At 49.0% G+C, this 25,879-nt stretch overlaps 1 protein-coding gene and 1 non-coding gene across 2 annotated transcripts in view; one reads left to right on the plus strand and one right to left on the minus strand.

The window, feature by feature from the left end:
- The window catches only part of CATSPER3 (cation channel sperm associated 3), a 38,244-nt gene extending 18,445 nt beyond the window's left edge, over positions 1-19,799 (plus strand). Inside the window, exons 3-8 of the mRNA XM_058279062.2 lie at positions 9,067-9,306; positions 16,094-16,276; positions 16,548-16,688; positions 17,050-17,169; positions 18,499-18,656; positions 19,609-19,799. Coding sequence (XP_058135045.1) covers positions 9,067-9,306; positions 16,094-16,276; positions 16,548-16,688; positions 17,050-17,169; positions 18,499-18,656; positions 19,609-19,720 — 954 coding nt within the window. The 3' untranslated portion in view covers positions 19,721-19,799. The remainder of the gene's footprint in view (positions 1-9,066; positions 9,307-16,093; positions 16,277-16,547; positions 16,689-17,049; positions 17,170-18,498; positions 18,657-19,608) is intronic.
- Positions 10,858-10,960, minus strand: LOC111759822 (U6 spliceosomal RNA). The gene has a single exon (XR_002793697.1). It is a non-coding gene; the product is annotated as a U6 spliceosomal RNA (small nuclear RNA).
- Positions 19,800-25,879: the final 6,080 nt, after the last annotated feature.

The following is a 25,879-nucleotide window of genomic DNA, read 5'->3' on the forward strand; positions in this document are numbered from 1 at the left end:
ATAAATTATCATATATTCCAACTTAAGGTCCACCAATGGGGTGCCCATTTCATGGGGTTGTGTGCCTTGCCTAAAGTATCCATGTGTCTCTAGAGTCCTTGGGAATACCTGTTTGAGGCTTTGCTTACTGTAGCAGTTAGTAAGATCTGCCTGAGATGCACATAAGCGTAACATTTGGAATGACCTCCTGACTCACTTTGAAATCTCTTAGCCATAAAAACTCTTTTGTATTTGATTTTCCCTCCTTTTGATCAAGGTCTTTTTCCAAATGCATTGCTAGTCAGCACTTGGTAATAATCCCTTGATGCCAGAGAGGCTTATTCCCTGGAGTCATGTCCTGCACCAGGGGTAAGGTAGTGAGTTTATTTGCTGAGTTTGGCTTAGAGAGAGGACACATTTGAATAATAAGGAGGTTTTCAGAAGGTAAGTTTTTTTTTAACAAATCAATTCTACTGATACATATTAATAAAGCATACAATTCATACAAAGTGTACAATCAATGCTATTTGGTATAATCAGATAGTTGTGCCTCCATTTCAGTAACAATAATAAGAAATAAAAAACTAACGAAAAAATTCTTCACCCCTAATTCTCTCTATGCTTTTCCTGCTGTACATAGCTGCTATTTCTGGCTATTCTTGCACAGTTAATTATTTGTTTATTAAGCAGTTTTATGGAGATATATTCATATACCATCTATCCAAAGTGTATAATCAATGGCTTTTAATATAATCACAATGTTGTGTATTCATCACCACAAAAAATTTTAGAACAATTTCATTACTAGGAAGTAATTCTTAGGCAATAGATATTATTAGGCTAAGTTTCAATTTTTTCCCCTTTATTTTCTTTTAAATGTTACATTAAAAAAAATGAGGTCCCATATACCCCCCACCCCACCCACACCACCCCTCCCACATCAACAAACTCTTCCATCATTGTGGCACATCCACTGGCACCTGGCAAATACATTCTGGAGAACCGCTGCAGCACATGGACAGTGGTCCACATTGTAGCCCACACTCTCCCCCAGCCCACCCAGTGGTTCATGACAGGACACACAATGTCCAGCATCCATCCCTGCAGCAACACCTAGGACAACTCCAAATCCTAAAATGCCCCCACACCATATCTCTTCTTCCCTGTCCCAACCATCAGCAGTCACCGTGGCCACCCTCTCCACATCACTACTACACTTTCTTCCCTTACTAATCACAATAGTTCCCCAGCAGAACACCAGTAAGTCCACTCTAATCCATACTCTATTCCTCCATCTTGTGGACCTGGGATGGTATGTCCAGTCCCCTTCTACATCAAGAGGGGGTTTAGATTCCACATGGATGATGGATGTAATTCTCCTGCTTGCAGCTGTAGGCACTCTTGGCTCCCTGGTGTGGTGGTTGACCCTCTTCACCTCCCTGTCAGCTGGCCAGGGTAAGTCCAAGAAAGCAGAGGGTAGGAGCCACAAGTCTACTGAGGCCCAGGGCCTGGCTGTCACAATGACAGTTCAGAGATTCAGGTCTTCTGAGTATACACTAACCCCAGTGCCAACCACAGGTCTGGTAAAAGTAACAGAAGAGGCATGTGTAGAAAGGTTATGTCTGAGTCCAACTCCATCACACTCAGGAACACAAACTCCAAAGTAGGGCCAACTGACATGGCCCTGAACTCCAGAGCCATCTGCCTTGACCATAGAACCTGTGGGTTGCTGCAGCCCTCAGGAGACCCAGCACCTGGGTTTCCATCTACCTTGGCTGTTTCTGGTACCCTGTTGAGGTGTGCATAAGCATCATCCCCTGATGACCTCCTGACTCTTTGTTGGAGACTCTTAGCCATATAAACTCACTTGTCCTTTCCATTTCCCCCTTTTTATCCAAAGTCAAAAAAGCTGTTTTGAACACCTAATATTACATGTAGGCTAAGATATTCTGCCAGTCTGAGTTGACCTATTTGTTCATGGTCTTTTTGTAGTTACATCATCAGCTGGTGCTTGGTAGTAATCCCTTGGTACCAGGGAGGCTCATCCCTGGGAGTCATGTCCCACACTGAGGGGAAGGCAATGCATCTACATGCTGAGTTTGGCTTAGAAAGTGGCCACATTTGAGCAACATGGAGGCTCTCAGGAGGTAACTCTTAGGCACCCCACAGCTATAGGCCTAGTTCATATTTCAGGCACACAGGCTCATAATTGGAGCTATCAGTATCAAAGGATCATCGTTGGACTATCCATCTTTATTGGTCTTTGCCATTGCACTTGGGGGATTGTTTTTGTTCCATTGCAGAATGTGATAGAGCTCCCCTGGTCAGAAACTCAGCATTCTCTCACCTGTCATTTCCAACTGAAACCACTATGAAAATATCCAAACCTTTCTATGTACCCTGTATACATGCCCTGGAGAACTCCCTGCCAACCATGTGCCTACCACCAATAAGGTTCGTAAGTATAAGCATTAATATCAAGGACTTGGCATATTGGTCTGTTTTTTAAAATTAAGTACTGCCTATGTATTCTAGAGATTTTTGTCAACCTATTAGAGAATGTAGCAGGACTCCCCAGGATAGGAATTTAATATTTTGTTGGTTATTGTGTGGGTCTCCACTAAGATAACATCCTATGAACATATGAACACATTCTTATTCCATGGAGGCATGCCCCAGGTGAACCCTTCCCCACATATCTCCCCACCACTGACACCATGCAGTGGTGCCATAATTTCTGAAAGAACACTCCTACAATTGTATCCTCAACCATGGTCCTCTACCTCCCCAGAGTTACCCGTTCCTTCCTCCAGCCCTCCCCCTGGCTCTCTATATAGCCCAACCACCCCCAACCCTGCTCACATTCACTCCAGCATCATTGATCCCATTCACATTGCTGCAACCCCATCACCTCCATCCATTGTTAAACCTCCCCCATCTACCTTATCATAGATTCTGCCCAGATCAAGCATCAGCTTATCAGTCTTTACTCCTTTTCTGTCTCCTAGACTTTAACTCTGTGAGTCTGATCAATATCCTTAGTTCATATATGTCCTTTAGTGACTGGCTTACTTTGGTCACCATAAGGTCTTCGAGATTCATCCCTGTTTTGTATGTATCAACACTTCATTCCTTTTTTTTTTTTTTAAGATTTATTTATTTATCTAATTCCACCCTCCCCTGGTTGTCTGTTCTCTGTGTCTATTTGCTGCGTCTTGTTTCTTTGTCTGCTTCTGTTGTCGTCAGCGGCACGGGAAGCGTGGGCAGTGCCATTCCTGGGCAGGCTGCACTTTCTTTTGCTCTGTGGGGGCTCTCCTTACAAGTGCACTCCTTGCGCATGGGGCTCCCCTACGCGGGGGACACCCCTGCGTGGCACAGTACTACTTGTGCGCATCAGCACTGCGCATGGGCCAGCTCCACACGGGTCAAGGAGGCCCGGGGTTTGAACTGTGGACCTCCCATATGGTAGACAGATGCCCTAACCACTGGGCCAAGTCCGTTTCCCAAAAATATATTTTGAAATTATCAAATAATTCATATCATTCAATAAATGATATATTATCAACTAATTTGATTTAGGTATTTAAAATTTAAATTTGTTATGACAAGATACATAATGTAAGATAGAGTGTAAACTAATGTAAACTATATTCCACACTTAGTGGTGATGCTCCAGTATGTTATCATCAACCACAACAAATGTACCATACTAATGAAGGATGTCATTTATGTGGGAAAGTGTGTGATGGTAGGAGTGGAGTATGTGGGAATCTTCTATACCTTTTAAAATTTAATCTTATTTTTTCTTCTTTATTTTCTTTTAAATGTTACATTAAAAAAATATGAGGTCCCCACATACTGCCCACCTCCCTCACCCCATTCCTCCCATATAAACAATCTCTTCCATCATTGTGGCACATTCACGGCACCTGGTGAATACACCCTGGAGCACTGCTGTACCACATGGACAGTGGTCTACATTGTAGTCTGCACTCTCCCCCAGTCCACCCAGTGGGCCATGGCAGGACACACAATGTCCAGTATCTGTCCCTGCAGCACCACCCAGAACAATTCCAAATCTTGAAAATGCCCCCACATCATATCTCTTCTTCCCTCTCCCTACCATCAGCAGCTACTGTGCCACTTTCTCCACATCAATGCTACAATTTCTTCCATTACTAATCACAATATTTCCACAGCAGAACACCAGTAAGTTCGCTCTAATCCATACTCTATTCCTTCATCCTGTGGACCCTGAGATGATTATGTCCAGTCCCCCTCTACTTCAAGAGGGGGCTTAGATTCCACATGGATGATGGGGGCATTTCTCCTGCTTGCAGCTGTAGGCACGCTTGGCTCCCTGGTTTGGTGGTTGACCTTCATCACCTCCCTGTTAGCTGGCTGGGTTAAGTCCAATAAACCAGAGGGTAGGACTGCAAGTCTGCTGAGGCTCAGGGCCTGGCTGTCACATGGACAGTCCAGAGATTCAGGTCTCCCGAGTATACACCAACCCCAATGCCAACCACAGGTCTGGTAAAAGTAACAGAAGAGGCTTGTGTAGAAAGGTCACATCTGAGTCCAACTCCATCACACTCAGGAACACAAACTCCAAAGTAGGGCCAACTGACATGGTACTGAACTCCAGAGTCATCTGTCATGACCATAGAACCTGTGGGTCTCTGTAGCCCTCAGGAGAACCAGTACCTGGGTTTCTATCTACTTTGACTGTCTCTGGTACCCTGCTGAGGCATGCATAAGTGTTACCCCTCTGATGACCTCCAACTCTTTTTTGGAGACTCATAGCCATATAAACTCATTTGTCCTTTCCATTTCCCCCTTTTATCCAAAGTCAAAAAGCAGTTTTGAACACCTGATATTACATGTAGGCTAAGATATTCTGCTGGTCTGAGTTGACCCTTTTATTCAAGGTCTTTTTGTAGTTACATCATCAGCTGGTGCTTGGTAGTAATCCCTCGGTGCCAGGGAGGCTCATCCCTGGGAGTTGTGTCCCATGCTGGGGGGAAGGTAATGCATTTACATGCTGAGTTTGGCTTAGAGAGTGGCCACATTTGAGCAACATGGAGGTTCTCAGGAGGTAACTCTTAGGCACCCTGCAACTGTAGGCCTAGTTCCTATTTCAGGCATACAGGCCCATTATTGTAGCCATCAGTAGCAAGGGCTCATTGTTGGACCATCCATCTTTATTGGTCTTTGCCATTGCACTTAGGGGATTGTTGCTGTTCCATTGTAACACCCATTCTTGAAACTCAGAACAAACTAGGAAAAAAAGCAAACTTCTTCAACCTGATGAAGATCATCTATGAAAAACCTGTAGGTAACCTATACTTAATGTTGTTAGATGGAATTGTTTCCCCCTAGATTCAGGATCAAAACAAGGATGCCTTTCTCACTGCTCTTATTCAACATAGTAACAGAGGGTCTAGCTCATGTAATCAGTTTTTTAAAAAAGAATAAAACTAAAAATATCAAGGTCAGAAGGGAAGAAGTAAAACAGTCTTTATTCACACATGACATGATCCTGTATCTAGAAAATTCCAAAGAATCCACAAAGAAAAAACTACCAGGACTAAAATATGTGCTCAGCAAGTCATAGTATCATTCTACACAAATCAATGTATTTGTACATACTAACAATGAAAATCTGAAAATTCAGTTAAGAAAATGAGTACATTCAAGTAGAATAAAGAAATTTAACAAAAGTAGTGCAAGTCTTGTACTCTGAAAACTCAAAATATCATTGAGAGAAATTAAAGATGAACTAAACAAATGGAGAGCTATTTCATATTTATAATTCAGAAGGCTCAATATGGTTAAAATGGGAAATTAATCTGTAGATTCCAAATCAATAAGAAAAGGAAAAACAATCCAGCAGAAACTTTGGGAAAAGATAGAAACAAGTAATTCAAAGTTTAAACATGAAAAGATGCCCAATTTTGTTAATAATTATAGAAATGAACATTAAAATGGAAAATATACCATTTCATATTCATTGAACTGACAAAAATGAAGAAGTCTGACAGTAGGAAGTATTGACAAAGACAGAGCAATGGGGGCATTGCTGATATGAAATTGGTACAGTAACTGAAAAACAATTTGGCAATATTTAATGAAGTTGAAGATGCTCATCTCCTACAATCAATAGTTCCATTCCTAGGTATATAACTGAGAGATGCTCTTATACATGTATACAATAAAATGTGCAAGAATTTTCAAATGTAAAGGCATTCTTGGGAATAGTAAAAAAAATATTGGAAACAAGCTAAACATCACTCAACAGGTAACTGAATAAATAAATCATAGTATTTTCATAAGTGGAATTGATGAACAGTAGTGAAACTAAATGAACTAGGTTTACACCTATCAACATGGATGAATCTCACAAACGTAATTTTAAATAAAAAAAGCAAATTGCCAAAGAATACATTAGTGTATACTACTTATATACTGGATGATTACAAATGCAAAGTAATACCATGTAGTTTTAGGGATACATATGTGGTAAAAGTATAAAATATATGAGCATGATAAATTCCCTTCGTGGGAGGGGAAGGGGATTAGTTCCATAGGAGATGTCACCTAAAATGGTAATTCTTTATTTCTTAAGCTGGGTGGTAGGTATATGGTTGTTCATTATATTATTCCTTATGCTTTTTTGTGTATCCTAAAATACATAGTAATTTTTAATTTAAAATAAAGCCGTAGGTAAATGGATACATGTGGAGACCCTAAATGAAAGTACACAGGACAAATAAAAATACCAGCTGCCTTAATGTAATCCAAATGGTTGTGGCCTGTGAGACAATTTCCAGTGACAGCATCTGACATAGATTTAAAGGATGGTGTATCTCTAAAACCTTTCTACTCCCCTCCAAAAACAATTCTATCCTCTCTTCAACTCACCTCAAACTCATCTCAGTTAAAGAAATCACTATTTACCCAGATGCTCTATCTGAAAGGCTAGGAGTCTTCCTTGCTTTTGCTCTTTCCTATGCATCCCTTAGTCCATCAGCAAGCCCCATCATCACTGCTTACAAACCATAGCCACAATTGGTCCTCTTCTTTCCAACACCACCACCATCTCCCGTTCTTATCCAATGCAATCCAATACAATCCAGTGCAATCCAATCCAACCTCATCTCTTGCCTAATGACTACAATAGCCTCCCTACCTAGCCTCCCAATTGCTGTTCTTGCCAGCTCCCCCACAGTCTCTTTCCATCAAGCAGCCACAGAGATTTCTTTAAAATGTAAATCAATTCATATCACTCCCCTTTCCAAGTCTTCCAAGGTTGAGATTAAAATACAACGTACAGGCCTACAAGACCCTACACAGCCTGGCCCTGCCTGCTTCTCCCACCACATTCCCTTCTCTAGTCTAGCCATGCTGACCTTGCTGTTCTCCTTAGGGCTTTTTAAAAAAAAAAGATTTATTTATTTATTTCTCTCCTTCCCCCCACAGTTGTCTGTTCTCTGTGTGTCCATTTTGCTGCGTGTTCTTCTTTGTCTGCTTCTGTTGTTGTCAGCGGCATGGCAATCTGTGTCTCTTTTTGTTGCGTCATCTTGCTGCGTCAGTTCTCCGTGTGTGTGGCACCATTTCTGGGCAGGCTGCACTTTCTTTTGTGCTGGGCGGCTCTCCTTACGGGGCGCGCTCCTTGCGTGTGGGGCTCCCCTACGCGGGGGACACCCCTGTGTGGCAGGGCACTCCTTGTGCGCGTCAGCACTGAGCATGGGCCAGCGCCACACGGGTCAAAGAGGCCTGAGATTTGAACTGCGGACCTCCCATGTGGTAGACTAACGCTCTATCCACTGGGCCAAGTCTGCTTCCCTCACCTTAGGGCTTTTGCACTCTCAATTCACCTGCTTTCTGGAGCATTTTCCTTTTTTTTTTAGCTCCCAGTTTTTCTTATGGCTGATTCCTAACATCAGCAGGGCCGCCCCTGACCTCCTGTTTTAAAAGAGCTGTTAGGACTGCCCCTCCTCTACCTGACCAGTCCCTCTATCTCCTTTTGCGGTTTTATTTTCCTGTCTAATGCTAAATGTGTATTTGTTTAAGCATTTATTTCTGTCTCCCCAGCTAGACTGTAAGCTTCTTAGGGGCTTGAAGTTTTTTCTTATACTTTGTTGCATTTTTTTTTTAAGATTTCTTTCTTTCTTTCTCTCCCCTTTCCCACCCCCCAGTTTTCTGCTCTCTGTGTCCATTTGCTGTGTGTTTTTCTGTGTCTGCTTGTGTCAGCGGCACCCGGAATCTGTGTCTCCTTTTGTTGCGTCATCTTGCTGCGTCAGCTCTCCATGTGTGCGGCGCCACTCCTGGGCAGGCTGTACTTTTTTTTGCACTGGGTTGCATTTCTTAGTGCCTAAAATGGTGCTTCTTTGTCACATGGGAGGTGCTCAGTTGGAGCTTTTTCGATGAATGAATGAAATTGATTTGGGTGGAAATCAAGATGGCAGTCAATTTATATGACAAGGGAAAATTTGGATGACCCAGAAAGTACCTCTTGGTAAGAACAGAGCCATTGGAGTTCTAGATCCATGAAAAGAATTTGAAGAAAATTGTTCATCAAGTAAAAATGAAAAAAAGAACTTATTTAGAAAGATATTACTTTAGTTAACTAATTTTAATTATGTATGATTAACTAAATTAATAGATTAGCTATAAGTATACATCTGAGTATTTCATCTATATTCCTAAAAGTCTGTGTGTTCAGGTTGGACACAAAACTCTTGGGATTTTCTCTTTGGAAAACCTTACATTCAGGTTGCCCGACATGTGAGTTGCCTTATACAGGGGCCCTCACAGTCACTCTATCTGCCAGTAAGTCATTTCCAAGCACCTGGGGTCACACATAGCCCCAGGTTTAGGACCAAAGAGTAGGGAGGACATAGAAAGGTAATGGAGTCCAGTGCACGGCGAGTCTGCTGTGTGCAGGGACTCTGCCTGGGTTTCTCTCATGTGGGTGGTTTAGGAGAATCCTCCTTCCACCTAATTGGGTGGCCCAGGCAGAGAGAGAGGCAGGATTATAAGACTCTGCAGCCTGGCTGACCTCTCCCACCCTTGCCCCCTCTGCAGATCTCGGAGATCGTCTTTGTGTCCACTTATGGTGCTGAGTTCTTCATGAAGGTCTATGTGGACCCCATTGACTACTGGAAGGATGGCTACAACCTGCTGGATGTGATTATGATCATCATTATCTCCATCCCCTATGCCCTCCGCAAGATCAAGGGCAAGCATTATCCCTTTCTCAACATTGCTGATGGCCTTCAGTCTCTGCGCATCCTCAAGCTTATCACCTACAGCCGGGGCATCCGGGTGAGTGCCCCAGGGGTACCATGGTCCTGGGAGTACAGGCTATAGAGGCAATCTGACCACAACCCTCTGATGAGATGATAATTCTCCTACTATCTCTAGGTTACTGTGTCCTACTCTGTGATAGGTTGATCTTTGCTGATATTATCTCATTTAATCTTTTTTTTTTTTTTACTTTCTCTAAATCAATATTCTTTTTTAAAAAAATTTTCATTTAATCTTAAAACAAATGTAAGATAGGTGTAATTAGCTCCATTTTACAAATGAAGAAATTGAGACAATTAATTGTCCAAGATGAGATTTGAAAGAGGTGGCTGACTCCAGAGGCCATCTAAGCTTTTCCTCTCTCCCATGCTGCAAAATGATTTTTTTTTTTAATGACACTTGGCCCTTTGCACAACATGCCCTAGAGTCTCTGGCTTTTGGGTGGCCTTGGCTACTTGCTGCTTTTCCCAAACAGCTAAAAGTCTACTGCTTCTCTTGATGGGAATAGTCACTTTACCTCATTCAGGCAGCTCTGGAAATGCTTCTTCCACTGAGAAGTCTTCCCAGGTTGCTGAAAATGATGGGGTGACCATGCTTTTTTTGTTGTTGTTGTTGGCTCAGATTGCAGACCAAACCTCAGGGCCAATCCCTTGCCATCGACCAAGCCCTCAGACATTCAGCCTGGACACATATGTTGCCCTGGCTCTCTACCCAATATCCATGCTTCTCCAGGAAGGGGCTAGTATGGTGCTATTTGCCCAGGCACAATATGCCAGCTTATTCTGCTAAGAAACAGATCCTAGCCCAGCCCTGAGTAGCCTGCTATTTAGGGCCTTGGTGCTACACTCCGGGAGCCCCAGGCCTGGGTGGAAAAGAAAAGGGGAATATTAGAGAAGTCCTCCTGTCACACACCCACATCCATTCTCCTTTCTCCTCTCAGGTAGCCATGTGTGTGGATGTGTGTGTTTCCCCTTCCAAACAACATAGCCCATCTCCCCTTTTCTTCTTCATGGTCAAGGTTGGGGACAGAGCTTTCTGAACTCAGTCCCCACTTTCCCTTATTTCATTTATGCCTGGGCTTCTTCTCCTCCTCTCCTGAGTACCTGCCCTTTCTGAGGTTGCCAATGATCTTGTTGCCAAGTCCAGTGGCCATTCCCTTGGCATCCCTCCTGCTTTCCTTTGGTTTTCCTCCAACCTCTTAGGCATGAGTTCTCAGGTAATTTTTTTCTTTCACCCATAATCACTGTTTTCTCAGAATCGTGTCCTGAGTTCTCGTCTCTTCTCTTCTGCTTTCCAGGGGCCTTCACTGCTCATGGTGCCTCTCTCTGACATTTAGACCCAACTGCCTCCTGAACATCTCATGCTTTTCATACTCAACCTGTCTAAACTGGAGCTCATCTCTTCCCACCACCCCCCTTCAAATCTAAGAAATCTGGCTCTTACGCTTATACTTCAATTTTTAGTGATGGATATCATCCTCGTTCAGTTTCCAAGTCATAAATCTGAGTGTCAGTTTTGATTCCTTTCTCTTAAAGTCCTGTGACATAGCTTCCTAAATACATATATACTTAAAATATGGAATGCTTCACAAAGTTGGATGTCATCCCTACGTGGGGGCCTTGCTAATTTTCTCTGTGTCCTTCTAATTTTTGTATATGTGCAGCTGAAGCAAGCATAGCTTCCTAATATTTACTTATTTAATTAAAAAATTTCCAAACACTCTATACCCACCAGGCAACAGCTCTCCTTCCCCCCATCCCTTTACCCCTGGTAACTTCTACTTTCTGTCTCTATGAATTTTCTATTTCTAGATATTTCATATAAGTGAAATCATACAGTATTTGTTCTTATATGCCTTGCATATTTCACTCAGCATAATGGTTTCAAGGTTTATCCATGTTGCAGCATGTCTCAGAACTTCATTCTTTCTTATGATTGAATTGTGTGTGTGTGCGTGTATGCACACACATTTTGTTTGCCCATTCATCTGTCGATGGACACTTGGGTTGTTTCTGCCTTTTAGTTCTTGTGAATAATGCTGCTATGAACATTGACATACAAGAATCTGTTTGAGTCCCTGTTATCAGTTTCCTTGGTTATATACATAAGAGTGGGATTTCTGGGTCATATGGCAATATTTAACTTTTTGAGGAGCCGCCAAACTGTTTTCCACAGCAGCCACACCGCTTTACATTCCCACCTAAATATTTATTGACTTGTTCACTTCTTTTCATCCCAGAGTCATCCTCCTTTCTCCATCATCATCAACCTTTATCTGGACTCTGGCAGTACTTTCCTACTCTACTGAGAGCCCTCGAGCAGAAAAGCCCTAGCGGTTTGGGAAGAATTTTGGTAGTGCCCATCATGAACTCTTCATTCCACAAGAGCCTACCTGTTCCTAGGCTAGAGACAGACCCTAGCCTGTGTCCTAGAAGGCTGGGCATTGGAGGCCATGTCAGGTAGGGACAACAGTAAGGCAGGTGGGCAGGAAAAAAGACTGGGGTTCCGAGAGGTCAGTGCCAGGTGGTGGGCACCTCAGGCTGAGGGGGGATCCCGGGCTTTTCTAGGTGCTGGGCACCAAGGGAGCAGGGCCCTGAAGTGGTACAAGAGTCACCAGAGATAAGGAAGTCAAGGGACAAAGAGGCCCGGGGGATGGTGGGCCGACCATAGAGATGCTGAAGCCCCCCGGGATGACATCAGGATGACAGCAGCCAGTGAACCTGGAGGCAGAGTCCTCAAGACATGAGGGGGCGTGGAAAGCTGGAAGATCGGCTCTGCCCAGGAGCAAGGGCTTTGCCCACAGAGGCAGAGGCTCTGAGGAGAAGGCAGAGAGTAGCCTCCTGCACCTGAGGCCAGTGGGGGGTAAGCAGCCCCCCTCAAGAGAACTGCTGGGATGCGGCATTTAAGGAGGCCAGGAGAGAGGTCACCACAGACTGAGAGTGCCAGAGACCGGTGGGGTCATGGAGGAAGGAGGCGATGAGCAGTGGGCTGAGGGAGAGGAAGCTGGGGCTGTGCAGGGAGGGGAAGCAGAACGGACTAGTGGTGGGTAGAGTTGCCAACTTGGGGGCAGTGACCCAGCTCAGCACCTTGTGAGGCTGAGGGCACTGGCTCCCTGCTGAGTGGCCTGGCCCTGCCTGTGTCCTGGCAGCCTGGTTAGAGGGTGAAGGCCCGAAGGTGCCTGGGGCTCAGGGCCTAGCAGTAGGCAGCCCATCCTTCCTGCAGAGGGCAACAGCGAAGGAGCACAGCCCTCCCTGCTGGCCAAGGGCTTTATTCCAGCATTTGGCCTGGCTTATTTGGTGACCGTGGGCCTCTGCTCGGCTTTTGGCTCTTGTAGACATGCACAGAGATCCATGGGCATGCACATACAACACATATATAAACATATTCCGTGTTTGGCCTCCACGCTTTCCTGTTGTTAAGCAGAACTTTGTAACCCAACGTGGCTCCCTGGGGACCACCAGTTCCCCCTCCACCCACATACATTCTCATCTGAGGCCCTCCTGTAGCCTTTGGGATGTCATGGGATTCCAGATCACGAGGGGCACAGAAGAGACCCTGGAATAAATGCCCTCTGTACCCTGGCCTGGTGTGCTGGCCAGGGGAGCTGGAGGTGCTGAAGGTGGGGGCCTGCACTTCTGTGCTAATTTATATTAATTGAAGTCTAAATGAGCCCTTAACAGAGCGGCAGCCTCAGTGCCCAGAGGTGGCACTCTGGCACATTCTTGGCTCCCATTCCCTGATTAATTAAAACGACATTCTGCCTTCCACCTCATAGCAATAAACTGCCCCATGAGGAAATAATTCCTTGCTGTGTTGCACACAGAGAGGTTCTGTTAGTTGGGCACCTGGGGCCACACCACCCCTGTTCATTGGCATTTCAGCCAGAAAAATAACCTTCAAATGCCAGGCTCTTGTGGGAATTCCAGCCTTCCCTTCCTGCCTGCCTTTCCTTGGAGCTGGATCACTTTCTCCACCTGCAAGTGGCTGCACAAAAGGGCTTCCTTAGAGTGGTCGGGCCTGGGCACCTGCCCTGCCTGCAGGCCCTTGATGCCCCAGAGCTAGCAATGCAGAGGTGCCTTGACCCAGAGCCCAGAGCGGGTTAGATACTCCTCCAAAGAGTTCAGTGTTCTAATTCGCTAAGCTACGGAAAGTAGATACCATAAAATGTGCTGGCTTTAACTACGGGAATTTATTAGCTTACGAGCTTACAGTTTTGAAGTGTGAAATTGCCCACATCAAGACATCATCAAGGCGATGCTTTCTTAAAGATCGGCTGCCAAGGATCCTGGACTCTTCTGTCACATGACAAGGCACATGGTGGCGTCTGCTGTTCTCTCTCTTCGGGTTTCATTACTTTCAGCTTCTTGCTTCCATGACTTTCTTTTTTTCCTGAATTTTATTCTCTTATAAAGGAATCAATAAGAGGATTAAGACCTAAGCTGAATGAGGGGGCTTACATCTTAAGAGCCTATTCACCAAGAGATCCTCCTTATTAATAAAAATAGGCCCACCCCCACAGGGACAGGTTGACTTTAAGAACATACTTTTCTAGGGTATGTACACCTTCAAGCCGTCACTTTTGGGAAGCCAAAGTCAGGTACCACCTGGGGGCTGGGCTGTAGGCCTTGAAAGCCCAGTGCTTTCTCAGGGAAGGACGTTTCAGCCTGTGGAGATCTGGGGAACATCCACTGGGACAGCATTTCCATTTGTTTTTATTTATTTATTTATTTATTTATTTATTTATTTATTTATTTATAGGAGGTACTGGGACCTCATACATATGAAACAAGTGCTCAGTCACTGAGCTATATTCCCTCCACATTTTTTTTTTTTTAGGTTCCAGGACCAGGGATTGAATCCTGGACTTTGTATATGGGAAGCCAGCACTCAACCCCTGAGCCACATCAGCTCCCCCACTGGGACTGTATTTCTGTACTTCTGTGGACCTTGGAACTAACGGGGTCTGCCTATTGTGCTTAAAGAATATGGGGAGACCAGTTGTGGGGGTCCCCATGTGGAGCTTCTTGGAGAGTGTGGCCTTTTCATCTCCAAGGCTGGTTGCTTTTTTTTTTTTTTTTTTAAGATTTATTTATTTATTTATTTCTCTCCCCTCTGCCCCCCCCTCCCCCCCGCCTACCCGGTTGTCTGTTCTTTGTGTCCATTTGCTGTGTGGTCTTATTTTTGTCCGCTTCTGTTGTTGAGAGCGGCACGGGGAATCTGTGTCTCTTTTTGTTGGTCATCTTGCTGCGTCAGCTCTCCGTGTGTGCGGCGCCATTCCTGGGCAGGCTGCACTTTCTTTCGCGCTGGGCGGCTCTCCTTACGGGGAGCACTCCTTGCGCGTGAGGCTCCCCTACACGGGGGACACCCCTGCGTGGTGGGGCACTCCTCGCGCACATCAGCACTGCGCATGGGCCAGCTCCACACGGGTCAAGGAGGCCCGGGGTTTGAAACACGGACCTCCCATGTGGTAGACGGACGCCCTAACCACTGGGCCAGGTCCACTGCCAAAGCTGGTTGCTTTGACCTCTGGTGCACTGATCCCAGTGGGCTAGCCTGGAGAGGGAGGCTAGCACTCAGTGTACCCTTTCCCTGCCCCGTGCAGGCCTGATCTGCAGACCACATCTGATGGCAGCCTTTCTCTTGAGGACTTACCTCTTGAATCTTATTTGATCTTGGGAAAGAAGTTCTCTGACGAGAAGGGAGGAGGCAATTTTTTCCTCCCAGTGCAGCTCTTCTGGAACTAAACCAAAACACTGCTTTTCTTTCCCCAAGTTGATGAGAGAGGCATCTGGTATGAGTTCACTCCTGGCAGCCAGCTGCCAAATCAGTCTACGCATAGAACAGCCCCGGTGCTCTTGGCTATCTCCCTGCTTCCCAAATTACCCCAAAGAGTCAAATGTCACTGTCCTGTGTCCCATCTCTATCAACTACCTCCTTTCCTAGTGTTGAGCCAATAAATTATTTCTGTGCTTTGGGGAATTAGTGGTTGAGAATTGTGGCACAGGGGCAAAGGGCATGAGAGGTTGGTCCCAGCTCTACCATCACACTGGGGTGTGGCCATGGCCAGGACTTTTTGCTTGTGATTCCTCACCTTGAAATGGAAAGAATAATAACACCCATCTTGAAATCTGTCTGTGAAAACGTCTAGGTAGGTCAACATGTATTGAGCACCTACTACATGCAAGACTGCAGAGCAAGGAGGATGAATGAAGAGGAGCCATAGATTGTGCTCCCCAGGAGAAGGCAATAGGCTGACAATTTACAACAAATGCCTGTTCCATGAGGGGAAGACTGAGGTCACAAGATGGGGACCTGCCTGTGAAGGTGGGACCCTGACAGAAGGGGTCACATTTCTCTTGGCTGTCTTCAGTCTCACACCAAGGGTGGCTATCCTGCTACTCTTGGGCCTGGGTCAAAGAACGTTCAGGACTGACTCGCAGCTGAGAAGCAGTAGCAAGACTCCCTGGGATGACCACAGAGCTGGGCTGGGGTTCCAGTAGAGGAGTTCATCATCCTGACGGGAGGCCACCCTGACTAGAGGCAGCACACACACATGTGCCCACAGGTGACTGTGTGTGAGGGCCAGATGCCAGTGGACAACTGTTGCAATGATCCAGCCCTCAGTCTGGGTGCAGTCCTGATTCACTCTGTTCATTCATTCATCCAGTATCTATTGAACTTCCACCATGTGCTGGGCACAGTGCTGCATGCTGTGACAGGTGGGAACAGGGTTAACTCGACTTCTGTCCTCTGGGTACCACCCAGGCTGGAGCCCTTGCTTAGTACCAGTCTCCCTGCCTTGCAGACACTCATCACTGCCGTGGGGCAGACGGCCTACACTGTGGCCTCCGTGCTATTCCTGCTCTTCGTCCTGATGTTCATCTTTGCTATCTTGGGCTTCTGCCTATTTGGTGGACCGGAGAGGGGTGACCTGAATAACTGGGGGAGCCTGGCTATGGCCTTCTTCACCCTCTTCAGCTTGACCACGGTACCATGTTTGGGCATTGGTGGAACAGGGGTGGGGTCGGGGAGCTTGAGAAGGGGCTGGCCAGGTGGTGTGGACCTCACATGGGACCTTCCCCATATAGGGAATCCAGGGACTCGTCTGGGTTCCCAGGAAGCTGAGGCTGACCTTCCAGGGCTCATCGGGGAGGCAGAACCCACCTTGCCCTCAGTGGCTGGGGATCCCCTGGGTAGATGAAAAGAAAGCCTGCCTGATACTGCCTTGGCACTCAGTGTACCCTGCCTGGTATGAGCAGGTTGATGGCTGGACAGACCTACAAGAGCAGCTGGACAAGCGAGATTTTGCTCTGAGCCGGGCATTTACCATCCTCTTCATCCTGCTTGCCTCCTTCGTCTTCCTCAGCATGTTTGTAGGTGTGATGATCATCCACACTGAGGTGAGGCTGTGCTGATCAGGATCGGGTGTGGTTCGGTGTGGCAGGTGGGACCATGGGCCCAGTCCTCAGGGACAACCTGAGCTGTGTCTTCCTCCCGAGATGGAGGGAAGGTGGCCAGATGTGCCCCTTTCTACCCCAGCCCAACTCTTCTCCCTGAGGCACACACTTCCCCTGTGCTGGTGGCCACTGGGACAGTGGGGTTGGGAAGCCACTGCAGCTGCAGTTGGCAGCTTGAGTCTGGGGTGGCCCTGTATTGAGGATGGTATTCCTGCCAAGGGGCCTGAGCTACAGTGCTAGGCTAAGGAAGGAGGGGAGTATGCAGCAAGAGCCTGCGCCTGACCTCCACCCTCTGAATTTCTAGGACTCCATCAAAAAGTTTGAGCAAGAGCTAAAGTTGGAGAGGCAAACAACACTTATGGAAGAGAAACAGGTGATTCTGAAGCGGCAGCAGGAGGAGGTCAACCGGCTGATGCAGACACAGGTGGGTGATTGCCACAGGTAGGTGGACAGACAGGTCAATGGGTATGGTCATAAGAAGGGCCTTTGCACAAGCGGACTTGGCCCAGTGGTTAGGGCGTCCGTCTACCACATGGGAGGTCCATGGTTCAAACTCCGGGCCTCCTTGACCCGTGTGCAGTTGGCCTACATGCAGTGGTGATGTGTGCAAGGAGGGCCGTGCCATGCAGGGGTGTTCCCTGCATAGGGGAGCCCCACGCACAAGGAGTGCGCCCCGTAAGGAGAGCCACCCAGCGCGAAAGAAAGTGCAGCCTGCCCAGGAATGGTGCCACACATGGAGAGCTGACACAACAAGATGGCGCAACAAAAAGAAACACAGATTCCCGTGCCGCTGACACAACAGAAGCGGACAAAGAAGAACATGCAGCAAATAGACACAGAGAACAGACAACTGGGGTGGGGTGAAAGGGGAGAGAAATAAAGAAATAAATCTTTTAAAAAAAAAGGGGCCTTTGGGGCCTAGGTAGAGGCAAGTGGCCCAAGGCATCCATTCCTTAGCTGTAAGACAGGTACCTACTCCCCATAATTTTTAGAATAAGGTTTTATGCTCTGCCTATTTGTATTTCTCTGGACCTCTTGGAGTGTTGAGTCTGTGATTATAACGTCTCCCTCCTTTGTGGGTCAAACTCCACTGACAAGGCCAGGGGTCTGTGCTGGAACCCTCTTGGGACTGAGGGCTCACAGGGTCTCATGGGCCACCAGCCAGGCCTGGCACCAGCCCTCAGAATGGATGAGGACACTGAGGTGAAGTCCCTCAACCTCAGTCTTCTCATGTAGTTTTTAAAACCAAAGCAAGAATAAGCAAAAAAGGCTTGAAACTTTCTGTAGAGTATGATGCAACTGTGAGGTACTGGAGGGATTCTTCCTTTTTTAGCCAAAATGCTCTAAGCTTCTCATGCCAAGCCCTGGGCTCCCTGCTGGTCTTGAATATGCTACTCCTTTCTCCTCATCTCTCCCCAGTCTCTTTTCTGAGTTTGAAACATCTGCCTTCCTGAAGGTCTTGCCTATCTTGGGTGCGCCCAAGGTTTGTCCAGGGCAAGGTGAGGCCATGCTGAGCCAAGCTCTCACCTCTTCCTTCTTGGGCCACCTGCCCTCACGCTCAGTGATGGCTAGCTCACAAGCCTGTCTCACTCAGGCACGAGTCCAGGCTGAGGAGAAGCTGGGCTCGGGGCTGAATCTGTGACTAGGTTCTGGACTCTTCCTGGGGCTGGTCATGGAGGTCTAGGTCTCTGTGCAGTTGGGGAGTCATTTCCTTCTCCTCCTCATTGCTCTCTCATTGTCTTCCTCTCTACAGAAAAACGTTGATTGCAAAAGTTTCAGTGAGCTGGCGCAGATCTTCAAGAAGACTCTGAGGCACTCTGACCCCATGGTCTTGGATGATTTTGGCACTAGCCTACCCTTCATTGACGTCTACTTCTCCACTCTGGACAACCAGGATACTACCATCAACAAGTCAGTCCCCGCCCTGTCTGCCGGGGCCGTGGAGCCAGGCGTCTCCTGGGCCCTGGGGCTTCCTTGGTGTCTGGGCCCTGGTGGGTGTGCAGGGTAGGTAGGGTGGACTGAGACCCCTCATGGAGAGGCAGGATTCCATGAATACAGCTGGGCTGCTGTGCGGACAGGCCCACAGGTGGTGGGAATCTGCCCCTTCTGACCCTCCTGAGTTGCGCCCCGCCCCCCGCCCCCCATATTTAAATGCCTTGTCCACAACATTTCAGGCCCCTCCTCACTGATCCCTTTTCAGGGGGCAGAGAAAAGGGCATTGATGGGAGTTGGGAGCCTTGTTGCCTGGCTCAGTTCTGCCACTAGCTTCCTGGGTGACTCTGGGCAAGTCTCTGCCTCTTTCCCACTTGTCACATGAGGGGCTACTGGATGATTCAGTGAAAAGTGTGTGGAGCTCTTAGCTTGTCCCGGCCTAGGGCTTGCGTTTTGTATTAGTTAGCTGTGGTTCTGAATGGCCAGTGTGAAGCAGGAAAGGGGCAAAACCCTGCAGGGGCTGGTGGACACTGGGGAGCCACAGTGAGCCCTCGAAGGAGAAAGAACATGATAAGCCTGGCTTCTCAACAGGAGTCCCTGGAGGGCTTCATAGACAGGAGAAACTAAAAAGGAGGGGTCAGAGAACTCCCACATGTAGCCCGAGAGTGGGCCAGGTGTTGTCTGGGCATCTCCCCACAGTCACCTCACTCAGAGCCCAGGGGTGTGACATGAGATGAAATAACTTATCCAGGGGCCACCGACAGAGGTGGCAGACCCTGGACTCTAACCCAGAGTTCTTCCCTGACCCCACATGGGCTGGTGTGGTGAATGTGCAGGTGCAAGTTTAGGGCGGGTGGGGCCAGGGCTTGGGGCTGGAGCACGAGCCCCTCCCCTGAGCTCAGGCCCCATCTCTCCTTGCTCCACTTACCAGGCTTCAAGAGCTGTACTATGAGATTGTGCACGTGCTGAGCCTGATGCTTGAAGACTTGCCCCAGAAGTCTCAGTCTTCAGATAAGCAATCCCAGTCCTCAGAAAATCTCTGAGAAGTACCTGGCTGTGGGGCAGCCATGCATGGTGGGCCTCACAGGCTGCAACAGCCCCCATTAAACACAAGCTTTCTGAGTTGGCCTCCCCATAGTGGCTATGATCGTGACAGCTCCCCACATTCAGGGATTGGGTCTGGATAGGTGCCCATGAAGTCTGACTCCCTGGGACTCTCCTACCTGCCTCGCACCCACATACCCAGCCAGACCCAAGGGGTGGGAAGAAAGGCCAGAGGCCACAGCCTGGGGCCATACTGGCTCTAGCCTCCCTTACCCCAGCAGCAAGGCCCCAATGGACCCCCGGGATAGCTGCCTGAGGATCCCAGACTGCCAGGACAGGATACGCCCAAGAAGGACGTCCAGAAACCCATAGAAGTGCAGGGCCCCTTTGAGCTGGTGGGGCCCTCCTGATCCTGGGCCTCTGCAGGGACTGGTGTGTGTGGGTGTGCCTCCGCCCGGCAGAGCTGCGTCTCTCTGGGCACCCAGTGCCATGGAGACCCCACATGGAAGTCTTCTGCGAGTGCAGTGAGTGGTGATGAACGCCGCAGCACTGGCCTACCAGCCCAGCCGCTGGCTTGAGGGTGCTGCCTCCTGGCACACAAGGCCCAGTGGAGCCCCCGCCTCAGCCAGGGGCTTTGGGCTGCATTCCCGCTTATGGTTGAACAGGACCCTTCAAAGGTGGCACTTTCTGCATCATCCCTGGCTAAAAGGATTGCCAGAGCTGCCCCGGCCCTGGCACCACCCTGGTCCAGTCACGACAGAGCCACCCAAAGGCCCGGGTAGGGCAGGTGGCTGGCAATCTTCCCTCAGACTGGCCAGCCGAGGCCCGGCAGTGGCCCCTGCTCCTGCTGCTGGGGAACATGCCTGCGTCTGCTCCTCGGTACTGCCCGCCCGGACAGAGGGCAAGGCCGATTCTGGGCAGGGCTGGGGTGGGCAGTGGTGCTGACAGCTGAGAACAGAAGGGCCTCGCCCCCCACCGGGGGTCAGCTCAGCAGAAAACTCTACCCAGTGTGTAGGTGGAGCTTTCTAAGAGGGTCAAGAGTGGCTGGACAGCAGGGTCCCGTGGGTGGCCGTGCGGGCTCTGGGCCTGGAGGACAGCACCCCAAGGCCACAGGGCTTACTCCTGGCTGGAGGCAGGCCTGAGGCCATCCTGTCCTTGTCTCCGTCCTTCACCAAACCTTGGTCACAGGAAAGACAGATGAGGAGGCCCTTCCCCCGGGGGACCAGGGCCCAAACGTACCTCAAGATCAGAGGGGAGGGAAACGGACTTGGCCCAGTGGTTAGGGCGTCCGTCTACCACATGGGAGGTCCGTGTTTCAAACCCCGGGCCTCCTTGACCCGTGTGGAGCTGGCCCATGCGCAGTGCTGATGCGCGCAAGGAGTGCCCTGCCACGCAGGGGTGTCCCCCATGTAGCAGAGCCCCACACGCAAGGAGTGCACCCCGGAAGGAGAGCCACCCAGCGCGACAGAAAGTGCAGCCTGCCCAGGAATGGCGCCGCCCACACTTCCCGTGCCACTGACGACAACAGAAGTGGACAAAGAAACAAGACGCAGCAAATAGACACAGAGAACAGACAACCGGGGGGTTGGGGGGTGGGGGGGGAGAATTAAATTAAATTAAATTAATCTTTAAAAAAAAAGAAAAAAGATCAGAGTGGGGTGCCAGGGCTCCCCTGAGGTACCCACTTGGCCAGAAGTCCTCGTAGGGGGGAAGAGCAGGTGGAGGTTTGGAGCTGGGCGGCGTCTGGGGCACGTGGCTGAGCGACTCACAGCGACAGCTTCTGATGACAGGGTGGGGGTGGGGTGGAGGTTCAGGGGCTCTGGAGGGGAGCTTCTATCCTGGGACCTTAGCCAGAGAATTCCAGAAATCAGCAAGGCTCTCAGTGAAGCACGGACTGTATGCGTGTGGGTCATAACAACTGATAATGAATTTAACAGCCCTGAGAGTCATTTGTCCTTTCATCCATGCACCGGCCATTCTTTCCTGAGCTGTGCAGGTGCCAGGGCTTCTGTGATGAGAAACCCACAGCCCAGCCCTGACCCTCTCGGAGCTCACGATTGTGTGGGGGAGCCAGTAATCCAGCCAGACCGGATGAGAGAAAGTTTCCCCGAGCAAGTGACAGTAATTGTTTGAAATGCAGAGAGCACGCGCCTTTTAAAAAACTCAAATTATTCCCATTTGCAAATGTTCACACACTCTCAGAGCCAAATTGCCAAATTGAGATCTATGGAAATGATGCCAAGAAGGCTTGCTCACAAGCCTTGCTTGAAACCCATTCGCCCGCTGTGGGAGGGCTCTTGGAGGGCAGGGAATATAGCTTAGCTGCTTCTGGGGTGAACAAGGCTCTGTGCCAATACCTGGGAGGGGGATGTAGGTAGGGCGTCTTTGCCCCTCTTGGCAAGGGAGAAGCTCAGGGCCTTAGGTCCCCAGTGCCCCTGTGGCGGAGATGACTCCAGGCTGCTGGCCTCCAGGCTGTCCAGACACTCTTGACCCTCTTAGAAAGCTCCACCTACACACTGGGTAGAGTTTTCTGCTGAGCTGACCCCCGGTGGGGGGCGAGGCCCTTCTGTTCTCAGCTGTCAGCACCACTGCCCACCCCAGCCCTGCCCAGAATCGGCCTTGCCCTCTGTCCCGGGCGGGCAGTACTGAGTCAATAGGGATTTCCAGGTGCTCTGGTGAGTGCAGCCCAGTTGGCAGGGTGGGCAGGGCCCAGGCAATGGCTCCAATTCACCTCTCAGGGCTGAGGTGCAGCTGACAGGGGGACCTGCTATACTGGGTGCACCAAGGTTGCTCAGGGGATATTAAAACGCATCCACCTGCTGCCACCAAAGAATCCTGAGACTTGTCCTAGGAGTCTGGGAATGAGCAAAAGATAAAAAAAAAAGTCTGCCTCAGGCGGGGCATGGTAGAAGTACCTGCTTTGGAGTCAGACCTGGGTTCCTTAACCAGGTGGCCTTGGCCAATGTATCTGGTCTTTCTAAGCCTCAGCTATTTCCTTTAGAAATGAGCTGATAGAAGCCACCAGATACCAGGATCAAAGAAAATACACGAGAGGGTGAGCAAGGCTGCAGTCGGCTCGTGGCTCGTGCTTGCCAGCGTCAGCCCTCTACCTCTGGGTCAGCCGGCTGCCGAGGGGAGTGCTGGCTGGGGGCTGAGAGGGAGTTGCTCTCATTTGGACTGGCCCCAAGTCGAGGAAAGTATGGAGCTGAGAGCAGGAAGCAGAGGCCAGGAGCCTGCGGAAGGGGGCGGGAGTGGGTCCCCAGAGGGAGCTGGGGTGGATGGGCAGACGGCAGGCCAGGCCCAGAAGCTTGGGGCCCGGGCCCAGTAGGGCCGCCTCAGGCACCGGCCATCGCAGGCAGTGTGGGAGGGCAGGCTGCCGTGAGAGCCCAAGCACAGGCTGTCACAGAGCAGAGAACGGGGAGGGGTGATGTGCAGAGGTCCGGCCCAACTCCGCTGGCAGAATGAGCCAATGGATATTTGGTACAAAGTCCCAAAGCAGCATTTCTCTTTGGCTCCATTTGCCTGCAGAGCAAACACTGGCAGATTGGAATTCCCACTTGGGCTCTGACCAACTCAAACAGGCTTGGCCAGGACTTTGATGGATTTGCCTGGGGCAGAAGAGGCTCTGCTTGCCTAGGCCTGGCTGTGCAAAGGGGGACACTCCTCCTCAGCCCCCAGCCCGGGATCCAACAGGGCTGTCCCCAGATGGCTTGTTCACCTGTGGCTTGGTGGTGCCAGTGCTGCAATGGACTCAGGGCCCCCTTGCCTGAGTCTTTCCCTGGTCCCACCAGGCCTCCCCCTCTTGTGGGAGGGACCTGGAGTCCAAGTTGGAAGTGCTTGGAAGGTGCCTGAACCTTTTTTTCCTTTTCTTTCTATTTATTTTTACTGCATGTTGATTCCCCAGTAGGAAGCACTCCCTATATTATGGGGACCCAAATAGCAACCGGAGATATAAATATCCTGTGTATTCCAACAGCCCCTGGAAATCCAAGAGGCTGGAAAGTGCACACCTTGATGTTTTCTTCAAGTGTGGGTGAGACAGGACACCTCCTCAAACTCACTGCCCTTCATTAGGTCCAGCTTTGCTCCCACGGGGGTCTCTGCCTGTTTTGTTCTGTCCCAGGCCCCAAAATGCTTGGGTCTGCTCCATTGTCCCCAGGCTCTTTAAAGGTGTCTCTGAATTCCCAACTAGGCTACTCAGAAAGGAGAGGTGATTGTTGCTGATTCTGTTCACACGGGACATACACGGGGGAAAGGAGCTAAATGTAACGATGCAAGATTTATTAACACATGAGAGACCCCAGTCTTCCCCATACTCTGTGCAAAAGAATTTTGTCTGTGCTTGGTCAGCTATGTACCTCACCTTCCACGAGTTCTGTCTTTGCTGATGCTTTTTTAGTTTTTTTGTGATGAAGCATTAGGGGAATGGTGGATAGTCAGGTGGGAGAGCTGGAAAGAAAGGGGAGGATTCTTGCTTTTCAGGTCAGCCCCTGAGTTCTCCATGGTAGAAAAGCAGGGTAATGGGCAAAATAGAGAGGAAAGTAAGAGACCAAAGTAGCTCGGCTGATCTGTACGATAAAGAGCTGGGGCCAAGGAGGCAAGAAGGAAGTAAACAGTGATCACCAGGAGCTGGAGACTATTGGAGAGAGGCTGGAGCGTGAGACCCGGAAAGAGGAAATGCAGACTCTTAAGAGTCTTTGTGGGTTAAGAATTGGTTACCCTTCGATGTTCCTTGAGACGGGTGAGCAATGATTGGAATTATTTAAAAATGCTGTACTGTGGCTTTTTTTTTTAATGGAACCCCATGAATAGATTAGACCATGTGGAATCTGTGTTATATTTGGGTTACATAAAAGATCACTGTGTAATAGAGCTCTCTCAGGCTAGAAATTGGGAAATATTAAGAGGACTTTACCAACCGTGTATGAAGCACCCAGGTAGGATCAAAGGCTCCAGGTGAAGTGCCCCAGGGGTAGTGGCACCAAGTGTGATTGGCTTTCTGCAAAATAAAACTGAATTCTCAAAAGGGAAGTGTGGAAAAGGCAAGAGGGGGATGAAGAGCCTGTCCTAAAACTCCTGGATGAAAGAACCCATGATTGCCCCCAACTTGTATAAACTGCTAATGGAGCAAGTCTGACAGCAGAGGCTCCACTGCCCCTTCCCTGTCCCCGACTGCCTCCCTCCCTTCCACTGGGACCTTGCCGACTGAGACTGGAGACTGGGATGAAAAATACCTCCTAAAAATGTACTGTGGGGCAGAGGAGGAGGAATGAGGCCTGGACTCCAAAGGACCTCCTAAGTTCTCTCCACTGACTGTGGAAATTCCACCTTCTGTTTTGTCCACATTTCTGTTTATAAGATATTGATACTTTCCATACATAATTTGAATCTCAACAACAGTGTTAGGTATTTTCATTATTCCCATTTAATCAGTGGAAAAACTGAGGTTTGAAGACATGATGTAATGTATCCAAGGTTGTATAACTAAGAAGGGAAGAACTGGGATTCACAATCACATTTGGTTCTTTAATCACTTTCTATAATACTGTGCAATCATTGTCTAAGGAGTTATCCCCATATCATAGGTGGGAAAATTGGCACTCAGAGAGGCTGTCACTTGGCCAAGATCATCATTAAAGGGCAGAGTCAGTATCTGAAGGCAAGCCACACATTTGTGTATCAAAGTTGTCCCTTGAATTTTAAAAACCAAGTCACTTTTCCCTTCTGGCAGGCGGTGACTCTGGGAGGTGGAGAGTGCCCCCTCCTGTGGGCCTTGGTTTTCCTGCTCCCTGGCCCCTTCTCGCTGCCCGGTCGAGGCTCTGAAGTCTGCTGGTCCAGTCTGCTTGGCCCTGGGAGCCCTGGGAGCCCCAGAGTTGGACATGACAGCAGGAAGCAATCAGTGTGCGCAGATGGGGTGGTGGCTGTGGCGCCTAATCAGGAAATTACAGCTTGGGCAAAAAGAGGGGTTTGGCCTAGATGCTGCCCTTTCCTGGGTTTCAGCAATGCAGGCCCACATGGAGGCTTGGCTGGCAGACGAATGCGCTCAGCGGGCGTGAGCAGGGCTTAGCAGATGGACGTGCCAGCCCTGTCTCACAGCCGCAAGATTGGCCCCTGCAGTGGCGACCTCACAGTCATTCCTTTCTGGTGCTCTGTCGACT

This window comes from Dasypus novemcinctus, chromosome 2, assembly GCF_030445035.2.
Source record: "Dasypus novemcinctus isolate mDasNov1 chromosome 2, mDasNov1.1.hap2, whole genome shotgun sequence".
Lineage (NCBI taxonomy): Eukaryota > Metazoa > Chordata > Mammalia > Cingulata > Dasypodidae > Dasypus > Dasypus novemcinctus.